Below are 20499 nucleotides of genomic sequence, written 5' to 3' on the forward strand. Positions count from 1 at the left end.
AGTTGTCCACCCATTTTTTTTTTTTTCATTCTTCTTGTTCCTTTGTAAAGACATTTCCATATTTAGATGCCTCCTCTCTCCTCTTGCCTTGTCTCCTGATGTTTTAGAGCAGGTGGACCATGGTTTCTGTGTGAGGGCAGTTTCTGGGCTCCAGGAGGGCCCCTCTGCTCCTGAGTGGGGCCTGCTGAAGGGTTCAAGGCAAATGGAACTTCCACTCTGTCTTTACTGGGGGCTGTTTTTTTTTTGTTTGTTTGTTTGTTTGTTTGTTTTATGTGCTGGTCTGGTAGTTTTGGGAAAATGTGAGTTTGATTTTGTTTGGGCCTTGACTGCTAGGGTTTGGTTTGTGAAAAAAGGTTTGGGAAAAGAAAGAGTTAATATCCAAGTTCCGTGAATGGAGTGGAGGTTGGTCTGGCTTTTATTCCCAGTTGTTTCCAGGCCTTGACTGATAGCATCAGATGAAGAAAAGCATTTAGAACCTTGGGAGATGCCTGAAACCCCTTTCATAGAGGCTGACAAGTGGGCAGTGTGAAATGGGACTTTGGGCGAATCTGTTCTAACATCTTTGTAAAATAATATCACTGTGAGTGTTGGGCTTTGCGGAGGGAAGGTCACATTCCTGATGTGAAAGGACCGATTGAGTTATTAAAAACAAACTCTGAAGGCTAGAAGCTGTGTTAACACTTGAGAAATTAAAGGCCAGGATCTTGAACCCGACTCTGGTTTTCCAGCTTTGGAGGTTGGCTGGTTTAAATTTCATTTGGGGACCGTTCTACTCCCCCGGCCCTTGGCCAAGGCAGCCCCTTGAGTCCGCAGACCCTGAGCAGGCCCTGGCCTCGGAAGCCATGCTGCCTCAGTGGTTCAGAATGAAAGCTGTCCCAGGTGGTAGCTTGCTGGGAATTTCCTTCTAGTTTGGGTAGACCAGGACAACAGGATGGTTTTTGAACTTGGACCTGGGGCAGGGGTGTTCCACGGACTCAGTTCTCCCTCTCTGCCGCCCCATTCCTCAGGCCCCTTGGGTGAGGGCTGAGAATGCTTCAGTCATTTCTCCAAAGGCAGGAACAGCCCCCAGGCCGGGGGGAGGGAGAGTGGGTGCCGGTGTGCTGGGAACACCTGCATGGGGGGCACGAGTCAGCTCATGAGTCAGGGGCAGGACTCGTGGTGAGACATCAGTGCTTCCTGTCCACTTGCGGGGCCCCAGAACCACCCCCCTACCTTCACCTTTTTAAAACTCTTGGCTTCGTCCCCACCCAGAAAATCTCACGGACTCCAGGCTTCCTCTCTGGAAGGGAAGGATGAAGGTGATGAGGATGGCAAACATTTCTTGACAACTTAGTGTTTGGAGCGCTTCATGCACGTTAACCCAGGCTTCGTAACCACTGCACACGATGGCAGGACTATGATTCTTCACTTGCCTGATTAGGAAGCCAAGGAGCAGGCTGGTCACCTCACTCCTGCCAAGTAAATGGAGAAGCTTCGAACTCAGGCCTTCAAACTCAGGATTCAGAGCATGTGCTTCTCTCTGCAGCAGGACACAGTCTCACTGCATTGTTTAGACCAGCTCCCCCGTCCTCACCTCGTCCTCTGGACAAAGCTCTAGAAGGGCACTTATTGGCGTTGAGGGTGGGTCTCAGGTTTAGGAGCTGGGGTGGGAGCCCTGCCCGCCAGCCTTTCTCTTCCTTCCTTGTTGATGCCCCAGGAACTTTCTGCCAGTCCAGGTGGGGCGGGGGGTTCAAGGAGGACTCACAGACCCTGCCATCAAGATACTATGGCCTTGTGGGGAATCAGTAAGGCAGGAGTAAACGTAATTATGAAACGAGAAGTAGGTGCAGTTGAAATAGCCAGAGGGTCCAAAGGAGACAGTGATGGCGTCCCAGTGCGGACCTGCCCCCAGGCTGGCCTGTGTCCCTGTGGAATTCATTCAGTCAGGTCTGCTGTGTTCCCAGTATGTGCAGATACTGGGAGTCCATGTGGGCATTCACAATCTGATGGGAATGGTGGGAGGGGTCTCTGTCCCCCCGTGAGGCATTGTGCCAGACCCCAAGGGAGTAGGCAGAAGGGGAACTGTGTAGGCCAAGGAGGAAAGCGCCAGATCAGGTAGGAAGACCTCAGAGTCACGGTGTCAGGAGTGAGCTGGCCCCAGAAGGACAGGTGAGACGCTGGGAGGCGGAGAAGGATGGAAGGACATCGCGGGTAGAGGGAAGGGCATGAAAGGGGAGGGGGAGCTCAGAGGACAGCCACTGTTGTGGTTGGCTGGGATGAGGGGGGCAGATGAGGCTGGTGATGCAGTGGCAGCACTGAGCAAAGAGCCTTGAATGCTCAGTGGTTTCCTTCGTGCCTACGAATGAAGTCACTGAAGGGAAGGGTGGTTGGTTATCAGCTGACAGCTTCATAAAGATTAACCTGGCCAGTGTATAGAAGTTAAATTCTAGAGGAAATGGCTGGTGGCCAAACCCTAGCCCCCCCAGATTTAAAAAGAAAAATCTGCCCTTAGAAAGCTGTTAAACTGAAGGAGACCAAGATGAACGCTTTGGAGCGATGGCGGCGGGGCTCGGAGGGTCCCTGAGAGAGGCCGCGGGCCTGAATCAGCAGGCAATTATTGACCAACTTTAACTGGGAAGCTGGTGAGGCAGGACGTCCAGGAGCCGGGATGGGCTTGGGTGGGAAGGTGGCAATGAGTGGCCGATGTCTAACTGTGTCCAGGACACAACCAAGCCATCCGGAGAGATGCCGGGGCTGGCCCTGCTGACTTTGGAAGCCATTAGCCTGTGGGCAGCCTTTCCCAAAGTGGGGTAAGGGAGACAGGGTTTTGTCATCACCAGAGTTTGGAAACCTGTGCCGTAAGCACCCCCACCCCATACCTCCCCTCCCTGGGCACCCAGGGCACTCACATGGGCAGGCCTCTGAGCAGCCGTGTGCAAGGGAGGCCCGTTGGTTGGAACCTTTCGCCCCCGCATCTGAGCGCTGCCTAAACACTTCACTCTCATAACCTGTCAACCATCTGTAGGATCTCACCCTGGAAACTCTGACAGAGATCCGGCTGAAGTCCTGGGAGTGGGTGAATTGGGAGAGGGAAACCCAGCTCAAGGAGGAAGGAAGGCCAGAGAGGGACTGATCGGGTGCCCTGGGAGGGAGGAGGTTGGGGAAGAGGCTGAGGGTCAGGGGAGGGCTGGGTCCGGCAGCCAGTGGCGTGGGAGGCCAGTGAGCAGGTGGGAAGGAGAGGCCTTGAGGTGACGTTGGGAGTTCAAGGGCACCCTCGGAGCACCTGCGGGGAAAGGTGGGGGCTGAGGTCGGGCAGTGGTATGGGCAGGGCAAGTAAAAGGCAAGATGACAGTAGGGAAGGATGGGGACATCTCAGGACATTGGACTATTTCCTGCAAAGCAATTATGTGGGAAGAGAGGAAACAGAGGACATCTGGCTCGCTCCGCATTTCCTTCCCACTCCGGGCAAGAGACTGAGGCTCCTGCCACAGCGAGGCCACTCCTGGTGACTGGGGGCGGGGCCCAGATGAGTGACTGCCCGCCAGCTCAGCTCCTTGTCAGAGGCAGGCTCTGGGGAGAGCCGGCTCCGTCTTGCAGGGAAGGGATGTGAGCAGGTGACGAGCCTGTGCTTCCACATCGTGCTCCATGAGTCACCTGGGCTTCCCTGAGCCCTGAAGTCAAGGATTGGGCCGAATGGAGGGGAAGGAGAAGGGAAGTGGGAAGAGGAAAAAGATAAGGAGCTAGACCCTGACGGTGAGTAAGTGGTTCTTGCTTTAAAGGGAGACATTTGGGAAGGGGTCTTGACCGATGGAGAAGAGGTACCAGGGAGCACCTCCGGGGTAGCGGCTACACTGGAGCTGGACCAGGTGACAGTTCCCAGAGTGCCCAGAGGAAGCTCTCCCTCTCGTCCCTGAAAGAGGCTGTGGTCCAGGTGACAGCCTGCCTGGTTCCAGGTGTCTTCCCGCTGCCACATAGAGCTCTTGCTATGGTCTCCTCAGGCTCTGATCTCCTCAAGCTTAAGAAATTACAGACGTCTTGATGACAGCAAGGCAGCCGCTGGTCTTGGCTGCAGCAAACTGGTCCTAGCTGGAAGAGAGGGGGGCTGCTGTCCATGCACACCTCGTTTTGTTGTCCTCCCCCTTAAGGAGCTAGTTTGGAACTGGAGCCCCAGATGTGGGGAGCCTGCCATCTTGGGCCTGAGGGAACTAACCTTGGGGGACACAAGTGGCTTTGACGCTCGGAGTGGTGAGGGAATGTTCCAGAGCCATGTGAGCCAGGGCTGAATGGTTGAGCTTGGGTTGATGAGGGGTGGGCAGCCCAGGCAGCAGGGATGGCAGGGACTGAGTTAGGACCGTGGGGGTGCCTGGGGACTAGAGCATGGGATCTCCAGGGCGGGAGGTCACACTGCCTTCCACAGGGGAGGAGGGCCCAGGCAAAGGCAGTTTGTTCACATTCTGACCTTTACCCTTTGTGATTCTGGTGCTTTGCCCGCTCCTAGTTTTTGATTCATCGTAGAAAGTTAATTTCCCGCTGCCGTCCCCCACTCCTTTTCCTTTACCGGATTTGGATCTCTTGCACATGTTTTTAATAGGCATCCCTTAATCCAAGCGTTGCCTTCTGGGTTTTATTCTGTTTTCTTTTCCTTAAACAAAACAGAAAGTCTATGCCAGCTTGGAATAGGGCTTAAAAGCGAAGCCAGCCAGCGCTGTCAGGCTGGCGGGGAGCCAGCTGTGAATGAAGTGCCCCACGCCCCTCCAGAAGTCTGGCTGATACCATGCTGGTGGGGGCAGGGGGTGGAGAGCGGTGGGAGTGGGAGGTTCCTGCGGCTCCAACACCTCTGCTCTGGGAAGAACAATGAGCCCAGACGCAGTAGTCTGCCCAGGAGCAGGGCCGTGTGCAGGGGCAGCCTTGGGCACACACCATTATCTGGTATGCCAGGTGTGCCGAGTCTGTGGCCTGGAGATGCAAAACTACTGTCAGGGAGGCAAGTGCCCTTAGCCCTGGGAGAGTCATCCTCTCACAGGAGCCTCTGTGTGATATGTCTTCAGGTCCTTTGCAAGGAGCGATCTTATGCAAAATGGCCTTTGCATTTGTTGGAAGACTCTTGGAATTCAGCCTGGCTGGCTTGATGGATGTGGGAGGAGATTCAGGTTGCCACCTGATTTCTTAAAAGATTTCTTTGGAGACTTAGGGCCAGGGCAAGCTTTGATTCCCCTACAGAACTTGTCAGCATTGTCTGTACACAACCAGACACGTAGCATGTGATGTTCCCTTTTTGCCTTATCTGCTAGGGAGCTCAGAGCCAAGCTGAGTGCTCTCTCAGTAACTATAACCCATGATTTTACTGTTTATAATGTTCTCATTTCCAGCATCCTGACTTTATATTTTTCTTGTACTTAACCATAATATGGATAAGTCTTTGGGTGGGAAATGAAAATGAGGATACATGTGCTGTTTAAGAATAAGTTGCCGTTCAAGGGAGAACCCGGAGGTGGCAGCCATATGTTTTGGTCTGCAGCTCCCTTTGAAGAGGTTCCTTGAGGAGGGGCAGCTGAGAGGTGCCGGGAGGGGCAGAGGTGAAAGGACAGCTGGGTCTTAGGTGTTTCTGGAGACTTGTGACTACATGGCTGGGGGCACTGCCCCGGCTCAGTCCTGCTTCCAAACACAGGCCAGCTCATCCGAACAGCACTCAGGAAAACGGTACCATTCAGACTTGGCCTTGGTCTGACTGCCCTGCCCTCCCCCACACCCCCAACTCCTCAAACTAGCATCTCTTTAATTATGTGTCAGGCTCCCGAGTCCAGCATTTTCCACCACATTGTCCAATGTGTATCTGTAAGTTGCAGGGATGTTTAGATAAGGGCTCAGATCTGCTTGGGGGGCCTCTTGGGCCAGGACCCCAAGCCTGTCTCTAGTTCTGAGATGCCTCAAAGCCCACATTTCCCCTGAGTGGTTCTGGCACCACGCTACCCAATGGGTGGCCTGTGGCTTTTTTCTTTTGATGGGTAGCTGTGCCAGGCTTCCTGGGAGCCAGGCTCTCTCTCTCTTCTGTCTGCACTAAGCCCAGGGGGTGCTGGAAGGCTTTATGATTTGGGATGAGGACTCTGTTCTGTACTTTGCTGGGGACGCCAAGGCCCATGCAGAGCAGCCCCAGCTGCCTCTCCAGGCTGACCTCCGCCAGATGCACAGTGACCTGGATGGTCTGCACTAGGCATCTTCCAGGAAAGTTGCAGTGGTTGTCCAGGCCAGGGGAGCTCACAAAGCAAGGCCAGCAGAGCCAGCCCCTGGACAGTGGTGGTCAGCAGCCCCTGCTCAGGACTTCTTGCCTCCGACGCGTTGCCCGTCCCTTTTGAGTGCCTGGATTATACTTGGATTTCTTGGTGTGTGTGTGTGTGTGTGTTTTTTTTTAAGGTCGCCAAAGCAACATAGCTCACATTTTAGTGACCACATTGTTTAAAATATAGCTTATCTCATTGGAATGTCGGAGCGTGGAGTGACACCAGAGCCGGATGGGGCCCATGTGGCTCAACCTGACCTCCAGGGCCTAGGCCACAAGCCACGGTCGCCCCTGCCCCATCACTCCTCCCTCCCCCATTAAAAGTAGCCCCTACCGTCTCTCATCTTCCCTGGGAAGAGAGGAGAGGGCCAAGGACATTTTACTTCCTCGCGGTGGAGGCCGGGACAGGAGCTGGACGTACTCAGGTTCACGTACATCCTCAGTTCTAATCATCAGCACCACGTACGGAATGCTTGATGCGTGCCCCGCGCTTTTGGGATTTCTCCGGGTCTGTCCGCAGACTGGGCGGTGTTGGTGAAGGGGGCCGCCCGTCCCGTGGCTGTGGAGAGCCACGTGTCAAGCTGAAACCCTCAGAGCTGGTCTGGTTTGCTCACAGTCGCAGAGCCGATCCGTGTGGAGTGCAGAGCGCATTCTGGGCCGCCTGGCGGTGAAGCCTGGGCTCCGTGACCTGGCTGAAGCTGGAAGGCGGTGGTCTCCATGCAGGGGCTCTTCTGCCCCTTCAAAGACAGCTGGCAGTATCTGGAGCCATTTGTCCGTGTCCCGGCTGGGGTGGGGGTGATGGATGTGTGCCACTAGCATTTAGTGGGTGCTGCTACAAAGCCTGTAACAGACAGGGCTCCCCACCCCCCAGTCCAAGGATCATTTGGCCCAAGATGTTGATGATGCCGGGGCGAAGAGGCTGATCTAGGTGTCCTAGCCCTTCCACGGACGCTTTCTGGGCCTGTGCTGAGTGCAGGAATGTTACCGATCTGCATCTTCTCACACACGGGGCAGGCGTTCTCCTTCCCCTGAGAAGGGATCATAGGCACAGACCCCACAAGTAGATCTGGGCCCTCGGCCCTGCAGGCCCCTCCCAGAACAGTTTCTGATTTTTTTTTTTCTTCCTCTTGTGCTTCACACATTTCCAAAGTCCTGGTGAGCAGATTTCCCCGGGGTTTCTCACTCCAGGCAGTGAGCTGGGGTCTCTGGCCAGGGCTCAGCGCTGGCATGGTGAGCCTTTCCTGTCCCTTGTACCCGATCCCGCAGATGCACCCTAAGTACTCAGGGGACTCCAAATATATTTAGTATCAGGCTGGAGGTCTAAGACGGAGGAGTGAGAAGGGGCGGGGCCTCCTTGGTTCTCCAAGAGGGAGGTGGATTCACGTAGGCAGTGAGAGGGTCAGGACGATACTCCACCCCATGTTGGGGCCGTGCGGGGCAGGGAGGCTGGACCGGCGTGCTGGGGAGTCCTGTTAGGATGCTGCAGCACTGATGGCAGGGAGGAAGGACGGGAGCCTGGCCCAGGGCCAAACACGGACCCAGTGGGGTGTCCGAGATGATGCAGGGAGGAGGGCCGGGGGGCCGGACAGGTGTGGACTAGGGTGGCCGGAGGTGACAGGAAGGTAAGGGGGTTCCAGGAAAGATGATGGGGGGGGGGATTGTGTAATGGGAAAGTTTCTGTAACAGCGGTGGGTTCACTCCGTGGACCATGCACGTGTGGTCGGAGGCCCAGTGCCCTGTGGGCCCCCACACACACCCCCCGGGCTTTGCCAGCCTTGTCATCTTACAGGCTCGGACTCTGAGGCTCGACAGGCTCGGAGTGCCTGAGACCAGGCAGAGCCAAAAGCTGAAAGCCCCTCTGAGGCCAACAGGCTGGGAGGTGGCCGTGTGGGTGGCATGGCCACCCCTGGGGAACCTGCCAGGCCTGTTCAGCAGGCTTGCCCAGGTGTTGGGTGGTGCCTGGCCCTCCTTGAAGACGGCATGAACCCAAGGCCAGCCAGGCAGGACGGGGCCCTTTATGAGCTAAGACTAAATGAAAGCGGCAAGGCTAGTGGAGAAGCCCTTTTCCAAACGCTAGAGTACTTTATCACATTGGATCCTGCAGGCTTCGGTAGGACAAGGCACAAGGTCTGGGGATTGTAACATCCTCGGAGAGGTACAGAAATAGCCTTGCAGAGCAGCCAGGGGAGCTTGCTGGGGAGCAGGAGAACTAGGGGCCCCTGACCCAGTAGCCTGGCTTGTCTCCCCAGACCTGCAGCCTGTCACCTACTGCGAGCCGGCCTTCTGGTGCTCCATCTCCTACTATGAACTGAACCAGCGCGTTGGGGAAACATTCCACGCCTCGCAGCCTTCCATGACCGTGGACGGCTTCACCGACCCCTCCAACTCGGAGCGCTTCTGCCTGGGGCTGCTCTCCAACGTCAACAGGAACGCGGCCGTGGAGCTCACACGGAGGCACATCGGTAAGGGCACCCCGTCTCCTCATCCACCCCCCTCCCCACCCACATCGGCCCAGCAGCCTGGGCCCAGAACCCACCTGCCCCTCCTAACCCACCCCCACCCCCCGCTGTGCCGTACCTTCTGCTGGGACCTGGGGAAAGGACCCACTTCCCCAGCCAGCCCCCAAACTCTGTATTGCCCTATTTAGGGGCCAGGTCAGAAAAGTTCACATTGCTTGGTCACTCCCATTCGAAAACATAGATTAAGTCTGAAGAGGGGAAACCCAAGGACAAAAACACTCACTTGAGGGGATAAAAATGGCAAATCTATGAAAAGGGCAATGTATGTGATTATCTTAATAAACATATCCCTAAAGGACTGACTGCTAGGTAGATAGGTAAGTGGTGTCCGGAGTGATCTTTTATTAATTTCATATAGGCTGCCAGAACCTTCTAACACCCAGAACATACTTAAGAGACCACTTTGTTTATGGAAGAGGGAGCTGTGTGTCACTTGGATATTTGTAGTTTGGGGATCTTGAGTCCCTCAGAAGACCCTGGAGATGGTATAATAGGGTATGGTCAGTCCAGAGTCCCTGGGCTCCAGGGCAAACCCCGGAGCTGGGCAGGGCACCAGCAGGTCTGGTTCTAAGTGCACCAGAGCACCCTTGATCTTGTCCATATCATGTCTTGAGTTTTCACGGAAAATTTCATTTAAAGAGAGAACTTTATGGTTAAAAGATGAAACGTTGGGGAGCCATGGGTCTGGGCCTGGGTTCTCGTTCTCCAGGGAAAAACCTGATGCCCACGGGAGAGCAGAGCCTTGCTGAGGCCCCACCATGAGTGTGACCTAGTTGGTGACAAACAGCCCCCTGCCACTGAGCCCTCAGCCTTACCAGACGGCGTCCATATTTGTTCTACGTTAAAAAAGATATGGGTCCTGAGCAGCATCCACAGGTGTTTGTTGCTCTCCTTATGCTTTTCTATATTTTAAAAATAGTGGTTCAGACACTACCAAAACAAAACACATTTTTGTTCTTTTTGTCGGGGTCTTTACATCTCTGCCTCTGCTCTTGACAGACAATCCAGCGGCCCCTCTTTGTGGACCCCGAGTCCCCCCACACCCCTCGTGTGTCGTGCCAAACTAAGGAGAAAGGGGCTCTGGGGCCATCATGAGCCGAGGAGGCAGAACTCCCAGCGCCCCCCTGGTTTCTGTCCCACTTGACCTCGTGCCTGTAGAATCTGGCTCCATCTTCCAGCCCTCTGGGCCTCTTCCCCAGAAGCGGCAACAGAGGCCATCGTCCCGTGCAGAAGAGCCTCCCCGGGCTGAGAGCAGCCCTCATGTCAGCGTGTTTACGTAACTGCTTGCTCGGCTTGCAAAGCCAGCTTAAAAATAATTTCTGTCCATCTGGAATGGATTTCAGAGATGGAGGAAAAGTGAATGACAGAAACCTATGGAATGTTTTAGAAAAATGCACAGAGGGGAGAAGGTACGGGGGTGGCATGAAGCCATCCCGGTCATGAAGGGCTCCTGGGATGTCTGCTGAATGAGTTTCTGTTGCAGCTCCCGCTCAGAGGGCGCTGTGTGGGGCTCGGCTGCCCTTTGAGGTACGTGGGAACATCGCCCGTCTTCTGAAGAGACGGAGGCTCCGAGGCTGAGGAACTTGATGTTGGCCCATGGCTTGTCTGTGGCCAAGGCCATCATGCAGACTTAGCCTATGCCCCTTCCCTGCAACACTGGCCGCCCCACGTTAGGGGACCCAGTGTCACCCCCACACCCCCTGCGGGTTTAAGCTTGGACTCTGGGTCCTGTTTGTCTGGTGAGGCTGGCAGGGAAGCAGTCGCTCAGAACACTGGCTGGAGCTTGGGCCCCTTGGCGTGCCTCTGCTGGCCCTGGGGCCAGCCCCACCCCAGTCCAGTCTGACCTCCATCTCTCCAGGGCGAGGCGTGCGGCTGTACTACATTGGAGGGGAGGTCTTCGCAGAGTGCCTCAGCGACAGCGCCATCTTCGTCCAGTCGCCCAACTGTAACCAGCGCTATGGCTGGCACCCGGCCACCGTCTGCAAGATCCCGCCAGGTAGGAGCTCTCACAGCCCCACCCCGTGGTGCTTCCGGGATGCTGGGGCTTTCTCCATCCTTACCTTTTCTCCTCTTCTGCGTTTGTACTGCCAGCCTGGAGGGGCTTCATAGGGGTTTTGTCTGTGTCTTACTGGCCGACTGCACTCTCCTTGACCCTCCCGGGAGCAGACGCAGCCTCTGATGGCTCTGCCTTTGATCCGCAGCCACTCGCTCGCTGCCCTGCGTGCACAGATGCACAGGCATCATGCTTTTGTCCTTTACTCCACAAACTCACACAGCATGTGGGCGCCATGCCAGGTGCTTGAGGGAGACGGAGCGGTCTGGGAGGCCCTGTTGCTGTCCCCACAGACCTTATAGACAGGCTAAGTGCATGAGACAAAGACACAAATGGGTTTAATACAAGGAAAGGTACTAATCACCAAGGAAGCAGCAGAGATAAGGTGCTCTTGGATCCAGGGAGAAAAACTCATTTAAGTGTTGGGATGGATCAGGAAAGGCTTCCTGAAGGCGGCACACAGGCATTGAGGGCTGGCTGGCATTCGGCACAGGGTGACAGTTGGGGTGGGGACCTCGAGGGTACATTATGGGCCAATGCCCCAGGGGTGATGGAGAGTAGGGCACATATGGGTGGAACTCTGGCTGGAGAGGCCATGTAAGAAGCAGGAAGTGTTTAGAAAGCATGATGGGGCCAGGCCCCAGAAGGACGCAAGAAAGTTCTGCTTTTATTCTGGGAAGCTCTTGCGGGTTTTCGGTGTAGAACTGATGAATCCCACCTGTATTCCAAGAAATGGCTACAAGCTGCACCCCAGAGAGGGGGCTTGGATAGGGCCACAGCCATGCAGCAACACAGGCAGAGAGACAGACCCCATCCAGGCCTCTGGACCTAGAAAACCCAGGCCGAGAGCCCCGCCAGGGCCCGCTTCTCACAGGCATGCAGCCCCGGGCCGTGCTGCTTACGGAGTGTGGGCTGTGACCGGGCTGGTACTGGGTGTGGCATGTGTTTCCTCCTCTTGGTAGCAGATGATAGCAGAGTAATGAGCTTTGGGCAGGGTCAGCACAGTCTTCTCCCATTATCTTGGCTCCTCGAGTGAGGAGACAAGTTCAGAGAGGGTAAGCCACCTGCACGGAGGCACAGGGCTAGGGAGTGGCTGAGCTGGGAGGAGCCTAGGATGGTGGGACCGTGGAGTCCAGTGGTCCCTCTGCTTCTTGGCTTGGCTGGGAGTCGGACCCCACCTGCTGTCCCGTGTTACTAGACTTCCCCTTGGAGAAAAAGAAAACTGGAAGCTCAGTTGTGTTCCTGGCCTTGTCGCTACTCCCTTCCCCAGCCATCCCACACCTTTCTGGGGAGAGCTGCCTTAACCCTGGTGGGGTTTGTTATCATAGACCATAGGAGCTAGGAGGACCCCCCGAGGCCAGCCTCCCATTTTACAAAGGAGACCCAGGCTTATGAAGAGAAAGTGACCGGCCCAGAGTCACACAGCAAGATTAGGAGTCCGGTGTTGGCCTTACTAATAAATGTCACCTTAGCTCACCTGTTGGGTATTTCTAGCATGTGCTGTTGTTATTTTTCTGATTGACATATTCAGGCATTCAGGCAGTACGACTTCAGGAGATTTATTATAAACTTTATTTGGGCCTGGCTCAGGTTTTACTGCCTGGAGAGTTAGACACACATCTTCACTTTGCTACGAATATCACCCTGACCCAGCCATGTGCCCCAAGGCCAAACTGTGGCCCGAGTCTTTTGCTCCTTCCTGGTCCCAGGTGGATTCGGCAGGGAAGCCCGGGTAGAAGATACCCTGGGACCCTGTGCCGAGCCACCTGTTGGAACAGCAGGCTGAGGAGCCTTTCATCTGGCCTGTTTCCCCTGCACCTACTGTCAAGGGCTCCAGCTCCCTGGGTGGTCAGCCATGCCCCACACAGCCATGGGCATTCTGGCTTAGGTACCTTCTCTCTCTAGTCCCTGGAGTCCTGCCTTTGCCCTTTTGTCCAGGGCAAGGCCCACCTCTCCAAACCCTTCCTCAGGTTGTTAGGTCACTGGCTTTACAGTCTTCCTCAGCCTTCCCTGGCTCCGGGAGCTGGGGCTCACAGGCGGGTGTTGAATCCAGCCCTGCGTGTTGGCCACTGAGGTGGGGCCGGCTTCAGGGGCAGGGACTGAGATGAGGGGGCCTGTCCCTAGCGTGGCGCTGAGTGTGGAGTATGGGGCAAACACACGGAATAACTGCGTGCCACTTGGGCCAGGTGAGGTATGCTGTTCTGGATGACCCAGGGGTGGCTTCAGCCAGCAGTGGGGCTCTGGACGTGCCTGTCCCCGCAAGCACTGTTTTTGTTCTCTTGGCAGGGTGCAACCTGAAGATCTTCAACAACCAGGAGTTTGCCGCCCTCCTGGCTCAGTCCGTCAACCAGGGCTTCGAGGCGGTCTACCAGTTGACCCGGATGTGCACCATCCGCATGAGCTTTGTCAAAGGATGGGGAGCAGAATACAGGTCAGGTCTGGGTGCCACCTGTCATGGGGACCTGACTGCACAGGACTCAAGCAGCAGAGCAGGGGCCCCTTAGAGATAAGCTAGGCCACCCTCCCCCCAGAGAGCAGAGACCAAGGATCAGAGGCCATGGCTCAGCGGGCCGGGAGGGCCCAAGCCACGCTGGGTAAGGAAGAGCTGAGCACGGCAGTGTCTCAAGCACCAGAAACACATCTTCCTCACCATCACCCTGGCCGGGGACACTGGTACCACTGCCAGTGCACAGATGAGGGGACCAAGGCCCAGGGAGGGAAAGTGACTCGCCTGAAGTCACATCATTAGCGGAAAAGCTGAGCCTAACACTCTGCCTCTTGGCTCCTTGCTCGTTGTTCATTTTGGGCGGATGATTTTAGGACAACCCTCTCCAAGGAGCTGTTCTGCCCTTCTCTGGGGCTCTGCCTCTGATGGAGGTGACCCTGAGGAGCTCAGGTATTAAAATTGAGAGGCAGATGGGAGGAGAGAAGATTTGGGTAGTCAAAAAGGAACAGAGTTTACCCGCTAAGAAAGGAGTTTTATTTTATTTTATTTTTTTTTCAGAATTTCAGATACTGGTTTAAACATAGCACTGGTCAGGTCTACCTGGTCTCTTCTGTTGAATCTCCCAGAGCTTTCTGGTTTGGGTTTGGCGAAGCTGGTCCCTTTTCTTTCCACGCCTAGACTGGAGGGTGTGAGGGCCAGAGCCCTGTGGCCCTCCGGCCCCCAGCTGCCGTGGCAGACGCAGAGGAGCCCGCGAGGCAGCCTGGGCCAGCGCCTTGCGAGTGACTGCCCCCTTCTCTTCATTTTTCCAGATGTTTGGAATCCATTTTGTTTTGTAGTCAGTCTGCACCCAGGCCAAACCCATTTCAGTATTGGCTCTGGGCCACCGTTTGTAATGAAATCCAGATGAGCATGACTTATGGAAAGTCAGATTCTCATTAGAGGATTTTGGTCCGTAAAGTCCTCTCCTATTTACCGTATTTGAGCTGCTGTTCCCTGTGTCTGCCCCACAGGCCCAGGGAACACAGCACCTTGGTCTGGGGAGGGAGGGGGCGTCTCTGTAAAATCCAGGATGAGTGACTAACTGAGTAATGAAAGTAGTCAGGCCTCTCAGGAGAACTTACAGCCCAGTTATGACAGCCTGAGGAGATGAGCCCAGGCCCGAGGGCCCAGCCCAAGAGAGATTTTAGCCCACATTTTGGCCCTGGCTGAAATCATTTATGGGACCAGAGTGAAAGGTTACAAAATTAGTATTTTTCTTTCAGTGGGGAAGGGAACTACTTAGCTGGACACCAATGGAAAAGAGCCAGATAGAAGTTCTTTTGCTCTTCCTACACCCAGACTTCTCAGAGGACTGTACTCAGGCATTTCAGGTCAGAGAGGTACCCTGGGGTCCACAGGCCCATCTAGAAACCTCCAGCCTAGGCCAAGCAAGGAGGGCATGTGGCCTCGAGCTAAAAGCCCTCGAGCTTGCACACCACAGTGGCCCTCCAGCTCCCAAGTGCTGGGAGGAGGTCCCTTGGTGGTGGAAGCCTTTCCCTAGGGGCACTGTGTCACCATGTGGGATATGCTGCCAGCACGTGGGGTCCTGTGTGGCCTACCCCGTCACTGCCACCTGGCAGCCCCACAGAGCTGCCTAATGGGCGGGTGCGGCCCCTTCCCAGAACAGTCTTGCCCTCCTTCTGCCTCTTGGGCCAAAGAGAGAGTAAGGTTTCATCCCTCCTGTCAGATGGCCAACAGCGGGGAGGGCCCCGGGCCCAGGCCTCTCACCTCCAGCTGGCACAAGCACCTCCGGCCTCAGCAGATAGCCTTTGCTCACTGGAGGCCTTTGGGAGCTCGCCTGTGGGCTGCGTCATCAACCAGCCTGAATTTAGACAAAGTGCTTTGGGGAAAAGAAACGTGTGGTGTGCCTTGGTTTTTTCCAGTAATTGTTCCATGGCTTGCTCTGCTTGTAAGATTTTCCAAAATAAGGCCATAGATGGGAATTATATCAGCACATTGGGAACTGATGGCATGTAGATTCTGTCGGCGCTGTGCAGAAAACACCCCTCCATCAGACAGACACACGTCATCAGGGCCTGCTGGGACCGGACCTGGCCCTGGAGCTGAGGCTGCCCATTCAGGACAGATGGGACCCAGGGAGACCTTTGTTCAGGCTGGAAGTTCTTTATGGGGGGGCCTGTCACAGAAATGGGTGGACAAGTAGGATACCCTGGAATTTGCCTCACACATTTAACTCTTGAAGGGCAATTTCCTTCCCCGGCAAGAGAACCTGATTTGTTCAAGGCTCTTTCTTCCTGGTTGGAGGAGTTTGCCCTGGCAGTCTCAGCAAGTCATTGGATTCTCCTCTAGAGCAGGGTCTAGGAAGCCGCCATGGGCCTATCTCTGGCTCTGGCTAGAGGACTCTCATCAAAGCAGGAAGAGGTGTTCTGACTTGTATGTGTGTCCTTCTGCTCATTTTTGAAGTCTCCCAGCCCACCCCTCTCCCTGTGTCTTGCAGGAGACAAACCGTGACCAGCACCCCCTGCTGGATCGAGCTGCACCTGAATGGGCCTTTGCAGTGGCTTGACAAGGTCCTCACTCAGATGGGCTCCCCAAGCATCCGCTGTTCCAGTGTGTCTTAGAGACACTGGGTGTGAAGGGGGAGGGTGGGTGGGAGGGTGGGCTTTGGGGGGAAAGGCCGCATAGGAGGAGAAAATTGGAACTCACTATTGTCAATGAAGAAATTTTTCTCCCTCAATCAAAGCGGCACTGACCTGTTTTCCAAAACGCAAAAGCAAACCCAGAGATGGATTTTCTGAACAGCTGTGTCTGCCAAACACATGTGCCCTCTGGCCCCCATTTGCAGGGCAAGAAATGGCTTCTGCTCTGGCGGCTTGAGCAAACAGGTAGTAGTTCACCACCTGCCCCCTCCTCCCAGCCCCCTTCGGATTTAATGACAGCAATATGGGATGTCACTGTCCAACAGGAAATGGCCCTGGGTTCCGGACTGGAGTGTGAAACTCACCCTTGGGTGTTCTAGGTGGGACAGAGCCTGCAGGGGCGGGAGCGAACCTCTTGCCTAGCCCTCTGGTGCTTGTGACCAGTGCTTCAGCTGAGCATTTCTGAGCCCCAGCACTCCAGCAGACCCTGCACCCAAGGAGCCGGATTGACTTGGGGTGGGGAGGGGGGGCGCATCTGTCCCCTTTCCTCTGACAGTGTCCCGAGAAGGGTGAGCCAGCGTGCTCAGAATATGTGCTCGTGGGGAAAAGTGGACGAGACCCCTCCTCTCAAATTTGTCCTTTCTCACTTGGAACAGTTGGGAGATCTGCTGAGACTCAGCGCTTATACAATGTATATTTTCTCTTCTCGCGTTAATCTCAGAGATTTGAAGCACGTGAGATGCTCACGTGAGGCAGGAGGCAGTTGTCGCATCAGTGGGGTCTGAGCGGAGGCGACGCTCCATTCCGTGGGTCTGCAGTCCTCTGTAAGAGCTCACTTGCTATTCTCATGCATCCGGCTCTCCTGGTTTACGTAGTCAGTTGCATTAATTAAATGAGCTTTGTCGTATGCTCGTTTAAATGTTTATTTTCTATTTAAAAAAAAATCCTGGTTGGCACATTGACGGGGAAACCAGCATTGTGGGGGGGCTGGCAACCTCTCTCTCTCAAGGTGAAGCTTTTCCAGGTTTTGTTGAGAAGACACCTGCCAGCACTTCTGGAAACTGAAATTAACAGAAGCAAATGCAACCGAAGGGAAAAAAATCTCAGGCCAACATAGGCAAATGAAAAAGGGCTATTAATTTTTTTTTTTTTTAACACCTTGGAAAATTGGAGCCTTGGAGCACAGAGGTGTGCCGTCTCCCCCCCACCCCACCCCCAGGGATGTAAGATTATCTGGCTCACGGTGGAGGATCATCAGTGACGACTCCAGCAGCTATACTGTGTAAGAAGTACTGTTCCCAGTGGCAATTAGTGAGGAAACTGGTATACATTACTTCAACTGGAAAAAAAATCCCTCCTTTTCAACAGGCCTCTTGCAGAATACAGCATTGCCACTTGTAACTGGGACTTGATTCTTCGTCGCTGTTTTTGTATGAAATGACTTTATCCCATCTTTTTGCATGGATTTCTACCAGGAAAAGCCAAGGGATTTCCCATGGAAGTCCTGTCTGATTCCAGGCGAAGGGCAGAAAATGTCTACTTCTGGAGGGTATAAATATCAAATGTGATGCCGTTTCTGATGCCTTATGGGGACAGTGGGAGCTTCCTGGCACCTCCCCGGCAGGATCCTAATGCCCCCCAGCTCTAGCCGTGTGGTTTCCAGGTAGGAGAGCTGCTCTCCAAGCTCCCTGAGGACACAGGAAGAGATGGGAGGAGCACCTTGCCAGACCGATGCTGGTCTCTGACTCAGAGCCCAGAGACCCTACACAACCGCCCTCTCCGAGACGGTCAGACACCAAGGGGCCGGGGTTCACCTGCTGTGAAGCCATCTGCCGACTGCTGCTTCCAGGAAGCCGGCTGGGCCTACCTGGACGTGCACGCATGCTCCTGGTCAGGTCTGAGACTTGTGGTGGGGGCACTCCACTGCAGCCTTCACTGGTGCCGTGGTGCCCTCCCCCAAAGCCAGGGCAGCGGTTTCCGAGGGCCTGCGTTCTCCATCGGCCTCCTGCTCCTCCTAGGCCTTCCTGTGGCACACAGCCGTCCTCCCGTTTCTTGGGGACTCACTTCAGGTACAGCACGGTTTGAGCGATCTGGTGGCTGCGCCTGGATGGTGTCTTGGCACCCCTGATGCTCAGGGCCGAGGGCTACTTTAGGAGGTGTGAAGTCTTAGTCTTGTGTTTCTACAAAAGCTTACTTGGCCCCTCTTCCTTATAGACTAGACCCGTGGAGGAAGATGTGAGAGGAGAATGTAGGTAAGTCCACCTCTAGAAGAAATTCAGACTTCGAGGTGAGGACTTGGTGCCCTTCCCATCAGAGAGGCTGTAGCTGTACTGGGCAGGGGAGGTCCGCAGGGGTAGGGGGACTTGTGTCATATTAGTGGCCTTTTCTTTAAGTCACAAAGCGGATTTCTTAGTTTGAAAATCTTGTTGTAGGAATGGCATTTTCATGTTAAAGAGAATTTTTAAAGGACAGTTGATAGGGGCAGGAGAAAATAGGGTAGTCTGGGGGCAGGGGTGGAGGGCAGTTTTAACTGTCGTGTCCTGGGTGGGACTCCCCACCCAGTTGCCTTCACCCTGGGGCTAATGCTGCCCCGAGCCCCCGAGGAGCTAGCCCTGGGCCTGAGGTCCTCAGCTGTGCACTGCCCCCAGGAGCCAACATCTCTTCTCTTCCTTTCCTCCCCCACTCCGCTTCCCAACTTTATTTAGTAACTTAGGTCCTTCCAGCACAAGCCCAGTAGGTAGCTGCCCCAGCGGCTTCGGGTTACAGGCTTGTGCTGGAACATCATCTCAGTTGGCCACCTTCCTGGCGGGCTGCAGACGATCTGACATTTTGAGACAAGCTGAGAGTCAGGAGCGGGGCCTCTGACTCCGCTTAGGAAGCGCGCGCGCACACAAGGGCAAGGCTGCTGGCAGACTTTCCCATTGTCCTTATGTTGTCTGTGTTGTATTTTTTTATTGACCGTGGTGATTTTTTAAAAATCATTAATGTATTGGAATGAGCTGTAGCACGTATCTTGTGCTTAGGTTTTTTTTCCTCCATCTTCCCTTGGCTTCCTAGAGTTTGGACCTATCCCGGGGTTTACTCAAACTGCAGGAAAAGGCTTTAAGTAGCATGTTCATGTCACACATGCATGTATGTCGTCTGGGGAGAAGGCATAGGGGGTTTCAGCCTGGGCCCCCAGCGCCTCTGAGACTTCGTACCAGTCTTTCCCCAGGCCCAGAGCTCACCTGAGGCCCATCTCTGTTGGCCTCAAAAGGATGAGGAAGACAAATCTGGGGACTGTTCACAGGCCAGTTTCCCAGGGGGGTTACCCATAGCAAGAGTGGGACTGAGTTTAATGCTGGGCTCTGTGTGACTTGAAGGGGCAGAGTCGGGAGTTGGCCCGAAGATCTATAGTAAGTCCCCAATTTACTAAAAACGTGTGGTACCATTTTTCTTTTCGGGGCCTGAACGTTCCCTTCTAGATCATCCATCTGAGGAGTATCCACTACTTCTCAAGAGGGTAGAAAAGCAAAACACATACCCAGCAGGCTGTGGCTCTGACACGAAGAGGAGGGGTCTCTCATAGAAGGGTGGAAGGCAGTGGGGACATGATGAGGTCCAGGCAACTTTCTAGAAACACAGCTAGCTGATCATGTAAACTGGATTGAGAAATGCTCTCAGTGATTCTGTAACTGATTTTTTTATGCTGAAATAATGTACACTCTAGCATTCTGGTGTTTTTATATTTATGTAATAATTTCTTAAAACCATTCAAGACAGAGAACTATTTAATTGTTTTGGAGAAAGTCAGAAGGGTCTCTCTGGGCAAGAGTCAGGGGCCCAGCCCGTTCTGAACGCTGCTGGTTGCGGGCACAGCGCTCAGCTTCCAGAAGCTACCCGCCCCCCTCCCCCCCAACCAAACTGGCTAAGCATGTGGCAGCACGCACAAATGGGAGGGGGGGCTGCAGGCTCATCCCCAAGGGACCTCAGAACGCATCCCCTCTCCCTTCAGAGCAGTGAGATCTCCAGCCACAGGGATGGAGCCAGAGCCCCTCCCTCCCCTCTTCACTCACCTCCCTGCTGCTGTGGTGAGGAGGCTCTTCCAGACACTCTGGGGTGGGGTTGGGGGGGCGGGGACAGAGTGTGGAGGGTGTTGGGTGACCTTCACTTCTCAGCCAGCCTGACCTTTGAACACCTTTGTAAAAAGCATGTACGTATTTATAGTGGTTTAGATTTTTCTAACTTTTGTATCTTAAGAGCAGAGCACCTGTTTAAGCATTTTACCCCTATTGTTAAAGATCTGTGTCATCTCTTTCCCCTGTAAGTGCCCTTCTAATAAACTTTTCATTGAAAAGCTCTTCTGGCTGGGTGGGGAAATTTTAAAGGGAGCCCCAAGGGGGTCCCAGGGGCTACAGAAACGTCTTCATCCCCACCCCCCATTCTGCCCCAGCCTCTTCCACTTACCCAGGGTACCCTGCAGTGCCAGTCCACCCTCCAGTGACAACAGGAGCCCCAGCTCAGCCCAGCAAAGGTCAGGCATGTCACGCCAGGTGCCTCTCCCTCGCTTCCCACATCTAAACACCACACCAGTCCCAGCACTGCCA

General features: G+C 54.6%; 1 protein-coding gene across 5 annotated transcripts in view; it reads left to right on the forward strand.

Moving 5' to 3' along the window:
- Window positions 1-20252, forward strand: part of SMAD3 (SMAD family member 3) — a 116684-nt gene extending 96432 nt beyond the window's left edge. For all 5 annotated transcript variants that reach the window (XM_032342976.1, XM_032342978.1, XM_032342977.1 and 2 more), the window contains 4 exons: window positions 8506-8718; window positions 10634-10771; window positions 13115-13259; window positions 15772-20252. In XM_032342976.1, coding sequence (XP_032198867.1) covers window positions 8506-8718; window positions 10634-10771; window positions 13115-13259; window positions 15772-15895 — 620 coding nt within the window. In that variant the 3' untranslated portion in view covers window positions 15896-20252. The remainder of the gene's footprint in view (window positions 1-8505; window positions 8719-10633; window positions 10772-13114; window positions 13260-15771) is intronic.
- Window positions 20253-20499: the final 247 nt, after the last annotated feature.

Source organism: Mustela erminea, chromosome 5 (genome assembly GCF_009829155.1).
Source record: "Mustela erminea isolate mMusErm1 chromosome 5, mMusErm1.Pri, whole genome shotgun sequence".
Classification (NCBI taxonomy): Eukaryota; Metazoa; Chordata; class Mammalia; order Carnivora; family Mustelidae; genus Mustela; species Mustela erminea.